At 50.4% G+C, this 14,829-nt stretch overlaps 1 protein-coding gene across 3 annotated transcripts in view; it reads left to right on the top strand.

The window, feature by feature from the left end:
• Positions 1-14,829, top strand: part of Nfatc2 (nuclear factor of activated T cells 2) — a 115,741-nt gene that overhangs the window by 48,838 nt on the left and 52,074 nt on the right. For all 3 annotated transcript variants that reach the window (XM_021229742.2, XM_005074439.4, XM_021229744.2), the window contains exons 4-5: positions 7,631-7,833; positions 9,091-9,263. In XM_021229742.2, coding sequence (XP_021085401.1) covers positions 7,631-7,833; positions 9,091-9,263 — 376 coding nt within the window. The remainder of the gene's footprint in view (positions 1-7,630; positions 7,834-9,090; positions 9,264-14,829) is intronic.

The following is a 14,829-nucleotide window of genomic DNA, read 5'->3' as shown; positions in this document are numbered from 1 at the left end:
ACCAGTCCCTTTGGCTGGTCGCCAGTTTGAAAGCCAACCCCACGCTTCAGGGCTGAGTCACCCGGCTCCCAGCACAGATGTGGTCCTCGATGTCCGCCAGCTCGGGCCGCGATGGTACCGCAAGAGCAATATGAAGGCCCTTGGTGGGCGACTCTGGGCTTGAGCATGGCAGCGTGTGTTCATAAACCCCCTCGATGCTGAGCAGCAGCGGTGGGGTACAGGGTCCAGCTGCACCCTGGCCCCGCATGTGCTATGTGGCTGAGCTGGGGGCCTGGTGTGGCTGGTGTCCCCAATGCATCCGCCCTCACAGCCACTTAGTCTTCTCTGACTGCCCGCTAGGAGACATCTGCATCACACAGCCATTTGATTCCTCACGAAACAAGATCCAGCGTTGAGAGGCAGTGGGCATGCTGTATCGTTAGATGAAATGATATGTAAAACACAGCCCCCCAAAGTGGATCTGTGTACCTAGAAGAAGGGCCCAGAAGGGCACACTTCTCCAGCTAGGCAAGAGGAAAGTCCTTAGACTCTGCTGAGCAGAGTGGTGACTGATTGATAAAACATTGCACATCTTAAAGTTGCCAGGAGGCTGGGCGTGGTGGTACATGCCTGCCCTCCCAGCACTTGGCAGGTGGAGGCAGGAGGATTAAGAGTTCAAAGCCAGCCTCAGCTGCATGGCCAGCCTGGATTACGTGAGAGCCAGTCTTAGCTGTGTAGTGGTGGGGGACCCTCCCACACATGGCTTCTGCTCCCCAGGATTGTGGGCAGGTCCCTCACCATCACTTTTATCGACAGCAGGCTCTCCACTTTCCTCCAAGCATGGCTCCGCCAGCAGCTTCTGCAAGCTCATGCAGAGCAACCGTCCTCCAGTATGATGCCAAGTTTTCTGGGGTTGAGCTGGGCTCGTTCATTTAGGAGCTGCTACGGGGAACGGGTGGAGGTCAGTCCGGTCCCCGAAAACCCTCCCTCCTTTGGTCTGAGTGAGCAAGGCAGGCGTGGGATAGATTATTGACCCCGAGTGCCTTTGCTCGATGTTTGCCGGTCCTGTCATTCTAGTGGGAAAGTGCATTATGGAGTCACACTAGGCTGCATGCAGCACAGGCACGCGTCACCCGTACACTAAGACCCTTGCGGAGTGTGCACGGACACACTCCATCCCAGAGCTGCTAGTCCCTGGGGCGTCACATGCAGTAGAAATGTTGGCTGCAGGGAGTGGATCTTTCTTCCCCACCAAGGCCACTAGAGCTTTCCATCCTTGCTGCCTCAGGCCGCTCATGAGACCCGGCCTTTGGAGAAGCTAGGAATGACCCCCTTGGAACCTTATGATGAAGGTCTTCCTGTGATGAGGGCAGCGTGGAGTTTGAAATGTGGTCTGGAAAGATGAACCTGGGTTTGTGAGACCCCCCGGTTACTCCCAGTTGGGAGAAGCGGGTGAGTGGCCACAGCCCACTCTTCTCAGACCTATGGAGAGCTGGTGGGAAAGCCGCTGCTCCCAGACAAGCTCTGCGGACAGGAGGGCCTTGGGCGCCTGTGGGGGAAGAGGGCAGACTGTTTCTACCTGGCTTACTCCTCTCGCTATGGCCTCGTGCCTGTGGCTGCTGAGCCACCCTGGGGCATCAGGGGTCAGTGTCGCATGTTTGGCTGCCCAGCTTGTTCATGGTCAGCCGCTGTGCCGTCTTTAGGCTCCTCCGTTGGGGTCTGTCATTAAGTCATCAGTGGCGTCCTCTAAAGAGTCCAAGAATTATCAATTCATTGTAGCTGTGAAGGCATCAGTGGGCCTTTAGAAGGGATGTGGGGAGGGAACACACCCCTCATTAGTTTGAGCATTGAGTCACTATTGCATAGTCCCACAGCTCCTAAGAAGTAGGCTGGACTTGACACCCATATGGTTTTGACGCCATGGGATGTCCTGCTTTGTCTGTGGTAACAGGCCTTCCCGCGCCACCAAAGTGGCAGGTTCCAGCTCAGGCAGAGGGATTCTCTCCATTCCTAGAGATTTTCATGGCTTCCTAAAAGGAGAGGGCTATATCTCTTTTGTATGTGTGGAAGGAAGGGTACATGTGTGTGCACAGGGATGTGAGGGTCTGAGGTCAACACTGTGTGTCATCCTCAGCTGCTCTTGTTTCTTTTGAGACAGGGTCTCTCCTGTATCTGAAGCTCTCCAATTCAGTTGAACTCGCTAGACAGAGATTCCCAGGGATCTTCCTGTCTCTGCCTCCAGGGGCTGTGGTTACATACGCATGCTGCTGCACATGGTGCTGGGATTACACATGCATGCCACTGCACATGTGCAGGAATTGGTGCTTGGATTACACATGCATGCCACTGCACATGTGCAGGAATTGGTGCTTGGATTACACATGCATGCCACTGCACATGTGCAGATATTGGTGCTGGGATTACACATGCATGCCACTGCACATGTGCAGGAATTGGTGCTTGGATTACACATGCATGCCACTGCACATGTGCAGATATTGGTGCTGGGATTACACATGCATACCACTGCACATGTGCAGGAATTGGTGCTGGGATTACACATGCATGCCACTGCACATGTGCAGGAATTGGTGCTGGGATTACACGTGCATGCCTCCACATATGGTGTGGGGAATTGTACTTCTCAGGTTCTCTTGTCTGTACAGCAAGTACTTTACCAACTGAGCCATCTCCCCAGCCTCACTTTTTTAAAGTGGTATACCTCTAGGTAGCTCAGGCTAGCCTCAAGGTTTTGATCCCCCTTCCCTCTGAGTGAAGGGATCATAGGCAACGGTTTCCATGCCCTGCTTGGCTCTCTCTCTCTTAAGGAGCAACCGTGTGACCCCCTTCTGGCTGCTTTGGTCCCCTGCCTTTTCCTTGCATCTCCATCCCCTTCCTCTCCACCTCCTCTCATTAGACGAGAAGATCACAATTGATGGCGTCACTGGCGCCAGCTTGTGTTTCCCCTGAGGACCCTTGCTGTCCTGCTTGGAGCCTTACATGAGAGAATGAGCCCACCAGAAGCCACTGTGTGGAGAGTTTGGCTGGTGAGAGGTAGCTGTGGAGCCAGACAGTGTGGGTGGATTCATGTGTTGACTCTGTTGACTGGGTGCACTGACTTTAGCAAGACTTAGTTTCTTCATTTGTAAAGTAGGTGATGATTGGCCAACTTCAGTAGAGACATACGATGTGTGTGAGGCGCTGAGTGGCACCAGGAGCTGCCATGTCATTGCTGAAGGTGAAAGCTCCGCTGACAAACATTTACTAGTCATCAGAACAGGGTGTTGCGCGGTCCCCGCTACCGTGGAGCACAGGTTCAGATGCGTGAGCCAAACAGGGAGATGAATGGGCAGATGGGTGTGTGACTAAATGGGAACATTGGTAAAGGTGATCACTGTTTGGGGGACATGATAAGAAGTGTGTAATCTCTGGTTCTTAAAAAAACTCTCTTGGGGGCCGAGGAGGAGAAGGCTTAGTGGGTGAAGTGTGCTTTGCATGCAAGAGGATCTGGGTTTGACCCCCCAGAACCCATGACAAACAGAATCAGGGTGTGGTAGTAGCCACTTATAAACACATACATACACATACACACACACAAATACACATATACACGTGCACATACATTCCCATTGAGCATGTGCCAGTTTTGTTGTAAAACTCTTCCCATCAATGAGTACATACCATGTTTGTCTTTTTGCGACTGGGTTACCTCACTCAGGATGGTTTCTTCCAGTGCTATCCATTTCCCTGCGAATTTCAAGATTCCATTGTTTTTTTCTTCCCATCAAGGCTGGGGACACACAGGGTGCCCACTGCCTCCTGGAACCCTGAGCATTTGGTGGTTGCTGTTCACATGGCTGAATGAGCCCTGGGCAAAGGTGCAACCTGTGGTTTATCTGGAAAAGAGGCGAAAATCTGCATCCAGACAGAGACAGTGGCTTCGCAAAGGCCCCGAGGTCAGGATGAACTTGGTGCTTTGAGCTAAGGCGAGGAATCAAAAGCTGGGGCCGGATGGACAGAGGAGGCAGGGGCTGTGCTGAGGCTGGGCTTTGGGGGAATTCGGTGACTACAGGCAGCAGCTAAGTTGGGAGGCCACAGGAAGTCTTCGGAGGGTTTGTAAGCAGGGGAGTGCCCGGATCTGATTTGCATTTTTAAAAGATTACTCAACCTAGTCTCTGAAAGACTCAAGAGGCCAGCAGTGTGTTGACAGCCGCCCAAATGAGAGGCAGTGCAATGGCGGCTTGGTTTGGAATGCCAACAAGGGAGGAGATGGAGCGGCTGGCCTTGATTAGCACATGGCCTCCAGCTGTTCCCCATGTGTCCTCCACTGCGCACCCGGCTCTTGTCACGGGAGGAGGAAGCAGTGCACTAACACTCACTGCCGCCCTGCCCGCCTTGCTTCTGGCACCGAGGACCGTGTTTACCGCCTCTGATGAACCAGGGAAGCCTGTTAGGAAATACACGTATCTTGGGCCCCCACACAAAGCCCTTGTGACAAGAAAACAATCTCCTCTTGGTGTAGCCTTCCTTGTTTGATCTGTGCCGAAAGCAGTGGGTGATCTGCAGATAAGTGGCTTTGGCGGACTTCACCTTTGCCTGAGGCTGCTGCTCTCCTGTCAGTGCTGTGGGTGTCAGCCCAGCAAGCAGGCCACCCTCCAGCTCAGCTCTCACCCGCAGCCTGTCTCTGTGTGGCTTCTAGCAGGGGCACGAGAGCCCGGGTTCCCATACCATTCAATAGAATGCTCTGGAAGATGGATGGAAATTGGTGATCACACTGTCCACGGTGGTGGCTGCTAGCCACATGTGGCCAGAGAACATTTAACATGTGCTGCGTGGGACTCAGAAACTCTTCTAGTTTTACTCTGTTGCCGTGATAAAATGCTCGGACCGAAAGCAGGATAGGGGCTTCGTTCTCAGCCTCCAGGTCACACGGCCCATTATCGAGGGAAGCCAGGGCAGGGACTTGAGGCAGAAACCTTGGGGGAACACTGCTTGCTGGCTCACAGGCTCATGCTTCCCCAGCTTTCCTATGTAGTCAAGTCACCTGCCTAGGGAATAGTGGTACCCACAGGAGGCTGAGTCCTCCTACAACAATTAATAAGCTACCCCCGCCCACACCCCTAGACCTGCCCACAGGTCAAAATTAGATCTGGGCAACCCCTCCTCAGGTGACCCCAGGCCATGTCCAGTGTGAGACTGGGTCATTGAACAGGGTTATTCTAGACCATGCCCATCACACCATAGGAACTTGTTCCTTGTCATTGGCCTCTTCAGTTTGCAAATCTAGGGATGAAAGGACAGAAAGAGGATGCTGGGAAGTGGCTGGAACTCAGGACCAGGTTCTCAGTTCAGCACGTCTTTGTCCTTTGTGGTTTAGTGTGTACTTACTCTATTCCTCTTGTGTTGTGAGGCATGACGTCCCCGTCCTCTTCGGCCAGCTCTGCAGTCCGGGACCCCTCTTCTTCCTTCACGGGGGTCACAGCGCCGTCTGTGTGGAGTGCTCTTTCCACACCCTTTTCTCCCGAGTCTGTCAATGTGGAAATGGATAGAAATGTTCTGTATTGTCTCATAAAGTGTAGGTTTTGACACTTTTTGTTTCCCCTTAAAAAAGGAAAACCAATACATTTATTTACAGACCACAGCTTGCTTGTGAACATTGGGGGAAAATCCATGGGAGTTGAGGCCCCTGGGGCGTACGTAGTAAGTGCCTTCACCCACGGAGCCCTCTCTCTGGTCTCAGTCCTCACCCCCAACAACACGACTTTTGGAGTCAGTCCATGGAACATATGCCTTTTGAACTGCTGTGTAGAGTGGTGTTGTCTGGGTCCGCCACTCTTGTCCAGCGCGTGTTTTGTCTGCATGAGGCGTCCCCAAGTTGTATATTGATGGTGTATGACTGGGTCATGGGGTGTCTGTTGCCAAATACGTGTGCCGAAACTCCAAAGCTCCTGTTATACAGGGTTCCTCTGTGTAGCAGCCCTGACTGTCCTGCAATTCCCTCTGTAGGCCAGGCTGGCCTCAAACTCACAGAAATCTGCCTGCCTCTGTCTCCCGAGTGCTGTGATTAAAGGTGTGCACCACCAACGCCCGGTGTAACTCCAGAGCTCTCTGTGGTAGTAGCATGAAGTTAGGGGTGACTGTTAGAGGTGGGTCTCAGCCTCGTCACCCCTCCTTGTGGACGGTCTTCAAGAGTCTTTGTACACTCCACAGGTTGACTGCCTCCTACGTGTGATGTGTATTTTCTTCTGAGCCTTAATTAATTTTGACTAGATTGATTGCTCTTTATTTTTTTAAAGTATAAAATCAATCTGTACAAACTGGGGTATTGTCTTGTGAAAAGAGAGTTCTGTCTATAGGTGTTCTTAGATGACCTTGGTGAACTTTGTCAACAAGAGCTGTGTGAGTGTCTCTAGGCCCCTTCCTCCCTCCCTCCCTCTCTCCCTCCCTCCCTCCCTCCCTCCCTCCCTCCCTCCCTCCCTCCCTCCCTCCCTCCCTCTCTCCCTCTCTCCCTGCCTGCTTTCTCTCTCTCTTACTCTTTGTCTCTGCCTCTGCCTCTTGGAGACAGGGTTTCTCTGTGTAGCTCTGGCTGTTCTGGATCTTGCTCTGTAGACCAGGCTGGCCTTGAACTCACAGAGATCCTCCTACCTCTGCCTCCCGAGTGCAGCCATCAAAGGGTGTGTGCCACCACCGCCTCTCTCAATAATCACTGGAGTTGTGCTTTTCATTGTATTATTTTCACGTTGCTCGGTTCTTCTCTAACATCTTATTTTTATTTGCACGTGTTGATCACATGTACTAGTTGGTTTCATTATGGTGTCTTTACACCTGTACAGCGAATTTTTATCACATCCACCCTCGCTATGACCTCCTGTCCCTCTTCCCACTTAGTCCCTCCTACTTTCATCTTTATTTACGTGCTTATTTATTTTGATGACCCAGTGTCATTAGTGCTGTGTACATGGGACACGGGGACCTGAAGAAATGTCTCTCCCTCCCCAGCTACCATTAACCCCCTATGGATTCTCAAAGAGGGACCTGGTCTCAAGAGTCCCTCCCCCAGAGATGTTGTTACCTGGGTCCTGAGGGTGGTTGGTGGGAGGGTCTTCAGATTGCTTTCTGTCCTCGCTTTCCCAACCCTTTGCCAGTGACTAAGTACTGATCTAGGTTCTTTCATGTGGCTGCTTAAAGCTTTTATATATGTGTGCGTATGTACATGTGCATACACACACACATATATATGTATATATATATAATTTTATGTATATGAGCATTTTGCCTGTGTCTACCACATATGTACCTGGTGCCTGTGGAGGCTAGAAGAGGGCGTGGGATGGTCTAGAACTGGAGTTACAGATGGTTGTGAGCCTCCATGTGGTGCAGGGACTCTGGCCTGGTCCTTTGTGAGAGTAGCCGTGCCCTTAACTGCTGAGCCCTCTCTCAGTCCCTCAGCGTCCATTTTTGAGGAGATCCCTGTGACTTATTTGAACAGTGGCTCTGGCCGGACACCAAGGCTGTTTCTGGCCATGCATCCATGCAGGTCACACAGCAATCCCACCCTGTCTCACTGCCCGTGTGTTTTTCTGATCTTCTCTGGTGGCCAGACTATAGCAGTCTCCCCAAAATAAAATAAAATAATTTTTTCCTCCCTTAGCTCCACGGCTACATGGAGAACAAGCCCCTGGGGCTTCAGATCTTCATTGGGACAGCCGATGAGAGGATCCTTAAGCCACACGCCTTCTACCAAGTACACAGGATCACTGGCAAAACTGTTACCACCACCAGCTATGAGAAGATTGTGGGCAACACCAAGGTCCTGGAGATCCCCCTGGAACCAAAGAACAACATGAGAGCCACGTAAGGCTGGCAGGGACAGGGCTTCCTGGGGAAATGATCAGGGCCTGAGGGACAGGGGGCATCTCAACGTGGGTACCACAACAGCCATTGGTGGTACTGTCCAATCTTGGAGCCACCCATCTGTTTTTCTTTTTAAGAAGTGTTATATGAAAGCTGGGTGTGGTGACACACACCCATAACCCTAGCGCTTGGGAGTGAGGATGGAGGCAGGAAACCAGACCAGCCTGGGCTACGTGAGATCCCGTCTCAATAAGTAAAACAAAAACAAAGATGGATGGGACCTAAAGAAAAGTTTCAGTGACAACACAGAAGGTCACTCGTGTGGCGCTTCTGCCCGTGGCTAACACTGGCCACATGGCACATATGTGTCAGCATCAAAGAACCTTTTTTTTTTTTTTTTTTTTGGTTTTATGAGACAGGGTTTCTTTGTATTGTTTTGGAGGCTGTCGGTCTAGCCCGGCCTCGAACTCACAGAGATCCGCCTGCCTCTGCCTCCCGAGTGCTGGGATTAAAGGCGTGCGCCACCAACACCTGGCCTATTTTGGTTTTTCGAGACAGGGTTTCTATGTAACTTTGGAGGCTGTCCTGGAACTCGTTCAATAGACCAGGCTGGACTCAAACTTACAGAGATCTGCCTGCCTCTGCCTCCCGAGTGCTGGGACTAAAGGTGTGCGCCACCACCGCCCTGCTCAAAGAACCTTTTATGAGGAAACAAACTCAGGCCTGCAGCAAGGCTGTGGGAGGGGGGGAACAAGATCGCTGGGGCTCTGACCCATGGCTAACAGGGTCCACATTCCCTTCCTCTCTCTTCTGTCTCATGCCGTAGCCCCGAGTCCTTTGAGAGGTGGCCGGTCACGCCCTTGCCTTTTACAGACCTTGGTGTGCATTTCCAAAGAGCAAGGTGCTTTCTTATTTGTTGAATTCAAGAGACCTCAATACTCTGATATGTGTGGAATAGCTCTGGCCAGTCCTTCCAGCTCTCCTGGTGCTTTTGAGAGTAGAAGCCTCCATGAGGAACATTTCCCTAGAGAAACAGTCTCCACTCAGGAGATGATCTAAGTACCCTGTAAAACTTTTTTCTTTTTCTTTATAAAAATTCGGCCTCTTGGTTCTGGTTATAATACCCCGGGGGTGGGGATGTGCAATTCCCCGGTGACTGTTGGGAGAATGCGTTTGGTTGGCCACCTTAGGCGGGTTTGTGGGTGATCTTTTCTGCTCAGTGAAACGGTTCTTATGACGGGGCTCTCCCCCGTGCAGCATCGACTGTGCAGGCATCCTGAAGCTTCGAAACGCCGACATTGAGCTGCGGAAGGGCGAGACAGACATCGGCAGGAAGAACACGCGAGTGCGCCTGGTGTTCCGTGTGCACGTCCCGGAGCCCAGTGGCCGAATCATTTCCCTGCAGGCGGCGTCCAACCCCATCGAATGCTGTAAGTCAGGCCTCAGGGCTGTGTCTCTGGGGAATGGGGCCACATGAATGTCCACCCTGGGCAGGTGGCCTGTAGAATTCCATGGGACTTGCAAGGACATACAGTTGGTCTGTGGTGACCAGAAGGGCAGAAGCTGTACCTCGGGAGGTATTGGTCTTTGCTTTTATTTGCTTTTGTGGAGACTTCTGTGGCCTCACGGGAAATAAAAAATAAGGACAGTTAATGGAAGGGAGCTGAGAGGAGTTGATGGCTTTGTTTAGAAGATTCAAAAGTTTAAATATTGCCTTGGTCTCCTGACACATTTGCAATTAAGTTCCTGGAACACACATAGTCTTTCTTGTCGTCCATTCTCTGTGCCCAAGAAGCTTATAGTCTAGTGAGGGTGAAGGCCCCACCCCAAAGATGGTTGTAAAGTTAGAGAAAAATTTCAAGCCTGGTATGACGTTTCTGAGAACTTCCCTTGGGAAAGATGCTGAGCACGGCACATGGCTGGGTTCTGCCATCTCCACATGCCTGTGTATGTCTACATGTGGGTAGTACTGGGTATCGAACCCAGAGCCTCACGCATGCTAGGCAAGTGCTCTACCACCAAGCTACCTCTCCAACAGTTTTTTCCCCCCTTTGAGACAGGGCTTCTCTGTGTAGCCTGGACTGTCCTGGAACTGGCTTTGTAGACCAGGCTGGTCTCGAATTCACAGAAATCCGCCTGCTTCTGCCTCCCTAGTACTGAGATCAAAGGTGTGCGTCACCACTACCTGACTCATCTTCAACAGTTTTAAAATGTTTTTTTTTTTAATGAAGAGCGGGCTTGCTAAGTTGCTCAGTCTGGATTTGAACTCTCAGCCCTGTCTTAGCCTCCTGAGCTGCTGGTGTTATAGGCCTATGACACACACACGAGGCCAGATATCTGTTAGTGTTTGAAAGTTTAGTCATTCTTTTAAAAAGAATAAAGGAGAGGAAAGCAAACGTTGTTTCAGGGACAAGAACTGTTTGTTCGGCTCTTCTAGTTGGTCTTTAAGGTAATTTTATGTCATAAACATGTTTCGAGTTAAATTGCCTTCAGGGTCATCTCATTTGTTATTTTACTGGGCGTGGTAAAGGCTGACTTTGCTGTTATATGTCAGTGTCTTCCAGAAGCCAGGGAAATGTTGGAAATGAGGAAAGTGGCTGAGTGGAAGCAGACAGTAGGGTGCAGGGGAGACTGGGGACAGAGGGTGCCCTGACCTTCTCAATAGGCAGCTGTGAACCGACAGCAGCCCGTGTTCTCGTTTGGAAACATGGTGTATATGGCCAAAGCTGATTTTAAAAGACTAAACACGAACAACAACAACAAAAAATTCCTGGCTTAAAAAACAGCAATTGGGGAAGGCTTAGGCTCAAAGGTAGAGTCGGTCCTTAGCGTGCAGAAATCTGGTTCTGGCTTTCTGGAACATTCAGCTGCAGTGCTGATAAAAATGGCAGTAAATTCAAGAGACTCAGAGAGCCAGGCTTCTACTTATCTGGGTGGACTTGGGCCGTGACGGAACAGAGGGAGAGAGAGCAGGACCCTGTGCTGTAAGGAAGTACAGGACTGACCACCAGGGCCGGAAGCAAGGCCAGAGGGCTTGGGCAGTTACTAATGGAAAACAGCAAAGGGCCAGGGGGAGCTGTGGCTTAGCCAGGCGAAGCTGGGGTGCTGGTGAACCTGTACTCAGAGTTGGGAGACCAGAGCCACCAGCAGGGAGGGAGAGACGCAGGGTGACAGCCACCTTCTCACCCCTGTCCTCCGGCCTCAGGAGTGCTCCTGTCCTGTTTGGTTCTGAATGTCTCAGGATTGTTCTAGAAGGAAACACAGACTCTTCCTTTGTGATTTTTGGAGGCACTGAGTAGACAGGGCTCTCCTCTTTCAGGGTGGGACTGTGGTCGGCTGCAGGGTAGGGGCAGAGGACGTCTGTCAGTCCCTGCCCGCCTCCCCAGGCTCCTAGGGCCGTGTGCCCCACATCACTCTGAAGTCTTCTGGAGCCTTGGTGAGCCATGTGTGCCTTCAGCAAAGTTGTTAATGCATCTGAAAATCCCTTGAGCCTTGCAAATCTGTTGGTGCCCACCCCTCCCCGCCACCTCATCTTCTCCTTTTGACAGATAAGAGAACAGTCTTTCTTGGTAAAGTGATTCACCATTTTACTCAGCAGCAAAATTGGAGTTCCAAACTTTCCAGTTCCACGAAATACCTTCTTTTGGCTTTTCTTATGCAGTTTTTCGGTAGAGCCACCCTCAGCTGATGGCCAGCTACTATCCCTCACTCAGTCCTCTGTTGGTTTTATCGTCTGCTTTGTTCTGTTCTAGACCCATTCAGGGACGCTCCATATGAGTTACTTTGGCTGGTTGGTTTGGTTTACAGCCTGTAGGGAGATAATGAATACATATTGACAATTAGTGACTCACACCTGTGGACACAGAAGGGGAGGATAAATATTTATTGTCTAATTGACTTTACACCGTTGGGGAGGATGAGCTGGTAAGAAAAACAGAGTGGGCTGACCCATATTTACAAGGCTAACTTATTTATTTTGGAACGGTGCCCCTGTGCCCCGGCTTGGAGAACAAGAACACGTTCATGAACATTCTGGTGGACACTGCTGCTTGGATAGTGGTCATGTTGCCTGACTGTTGTGTTTCTTCCTGCCGGACTCCGGCCTTGGGGGCTGCAGCTCCCTGCCGCACGGCCTGACACCCATGTTTCTCAGCGTCTAGGCGTTTCCCAGCCTCCTGCTCAATGGTCTCAGCCGTGGCCCCACCTCTGCATAAAGGAAAGCTTGGCTTCACCCTGGACTAGTTCCTTGGGCTGTCTGTGCAGTTGCCACACAGCGGCTTAAGCCTCTGAAATTTCTGCTTTCCCTAGATGTGGGACCAGAATCCTGCCATGAGGTTATCGCCCTGTTGGAGGGTCACACCTCACACATGTCTCTGCGTTCCCCTCTGTGTGTGCATGGCTTAGGTTTCTGCCCCCATCTTCAGCTCTGTTACTGATGAGGACTTGGCCCCACCCCATGCCTGGGTCTGGTCCCACCCCATTTTTAACTTGCTCACATGCAAAGAGCCTACTTGTGAATAAGCCCATTCTGGGTTGTCAGGTGCGGCCTGGGGTGAGGTGGTCACTGTTAGCCACAGCCCTTTCTGATGTGGTCCTCCACCTCCAGATGCTCCACGGCTCCCAAAGGGTGGAGTCTTCCTCCTCTTCCCCTTGGTTTGTTTGCTGACTGCTCCACACAGGCAGCAGGTGCTCAGGCCTGGCTGAATGAGCCCTAGAATCATGTGTGTCAAAAACACATGTACACAAGCATACACACATATATACACAAACAACACACATATATGCATGCGCAAATAACACATAACATACACACATATATACACAAACAACATACATATACATGTATAAATAACACATAACATATGCACATAAATAACACATGTGCACACATGCATGTATGCATATACACATACACATATAAACAACACTAATGCATACACATATGTATAAAAACCTATATATACTTAATATACATATGTACATATACATACATAACACATGCATGCTTGTACACATGTGCATATACATATAAGCACACATGTTTACACATATATACACATATACATTCATATGCATATACATAATATACATATATACATATACACATACTTAATATATGTATACATATATACACATAAACATACATACATATATACATGTCTATATGTACTCACACACATAAGTACTTACTTGCTACATATACATGTGCACACACATTCACACACACATAAATACATATATACATATACATGTGTATACTACATAAATATACACATTTACATGCATACATATGTACATAAACATATACATGTGCACATGTACACACAAGCACACATATGTACACACATAAATGCACAATTTACATGTATACATATATACACATAAAAACACATAAACATGTACATGGGTACACACATACACATAGGTACACACAAGCACACACATGCACCCTGTCTCCGTTTGGGCTATGGTCTGAATGGAGACTTTTAGGGAGGCCCCCAAGTGTCTGAAGTAGGACATGGAGAACTTATGGCCTCGTTCCCTCTCTCCTTGCCCATTACGGGGTTGGCTAACTCCTTATGCCCAGGCTCCTGCTGGAGAAAGTGTCCCCGAGCCCAGAGGCCTTGGGTCCCCCTTTGAGCACTGAGTACCACTTCCTTCATGTGCCTCCTGCAAGGCCAGGGCAGGTGTTTGGGGCTTGTCACTAGGACTGGCCTAGGACATTGAGGAGGTGAGGGAAGATGTCCTCAGAGGCTTCCAGTGGGCGATGAAACAGAGCGTATAATGCTGGCAGCCGGGACACGAGTCCTGCAGAGCCTCCGGTCCGTGACCCACTGCAGCCGTACTCGGGACCTGCGGGTTCTCTTTGTGCCCTGCAGTTTCATGGTGACGACCACATTTCAGGAAACGCCTAAAACAATTGTACCCTAGGCCCTGCCCACCCAGGGCACAGCATGAATTCACTTTGTTCCTTCTGCAGAGTGGGAGGGAGGTGTGGCCTTGTCTCTCTGACACATGCATTTCCATTGAGGTGTACTTAAGAAGCAGTGGATCACACAGAAGTGTCATATAGTCGAATGACTTTTGGCAATGGCAGACATCCTCATCGCCAGAATTCCAACCAAGACACAGAGCACTTGGCCCTGTCAGGTCCCTCTCAGCCCCTCAGCTGAAGCCGCACAGAGAGGCAGTCACTGATTTGCTACCTGTGATCCATGATGGACATTCCCAGCTCTGCAACTGCATAGAATGAATGCACAGAGTGTGTGGTTTGGGGTCCTGGTGTTTTCTCCCAGTTTGTTTCTGAACCTGTTCCTGCTGCTGGAGTCCATGGCTTGCCCTTATGGATGGTTGAGCAGTATTCAATTGTAGGAATACAATGGCTTAGTTATCAGCAGTGGGTACTGACCTGCTCCACAGTCTGGGTTGGGTGTTAGGGTAAAGACATCAGCATTCTTTCCTGGACAAAGGCTTTCATTTTCCCCAGTAAATACCCTGAGAAGGTATTGCTCAATCCTCGGCTGTCACCCATTCTTGCCTATGTATTTTTTTTTTAATTTCCCATTGCAGGGTGCCTGAGTGTCTCCTTTGAGCTAAAGAAAAAAATTTGCACCCTGGGAGAGGGCACACAGGTCAGACCACTATTGGCCTCTGCTGCCCAAGAGACTTGTCAGCAGTGACCCGAGGCCACTTTGAGTGACACCAGGGACCACAGGAGGCTGAGAAGAGTTTGGAATGGTGGTGGTGGTTAGGAGTCTGTTCAGGACCCAGAGGCCTGGGTTCAAATCCAGCCTCTGCTACTTCCTGACCATTTAGTCCCAGAGAAGTTACTTGATGACCCATGCCTCAGTTTCTCTATCTGTAAAATAGGAGTAGTTATACCCCCCCTACTTGCTGGTCTGTGGTTAACTGCATGTGTATGATGTAATAGCATGGCTGTGATCACAGTTGTAACCCCCTCCTGCCCTGTGATGGTCGAGGGTGAAGAGGTCGCCT

Source organism: Mesocricetus auratus, unplaced genomic scaffold (assembly GCF_017639785.1).
Source record: "Mesocricetus auratus isolate SY011 unplaced genomic scaffold, BCM_Maur_2.0 Super-Scaffold_100028, whole genome shotgun sequence".
NCBI lineage: Eukaryota > Metazoa > Chordata > Mammalia > Rodentia > Cricetidae > Mesocricetus > Mesocricetus auratus.
This window is presented reverse-complemented; position numbering and strand designations above follow the sequence as displayed.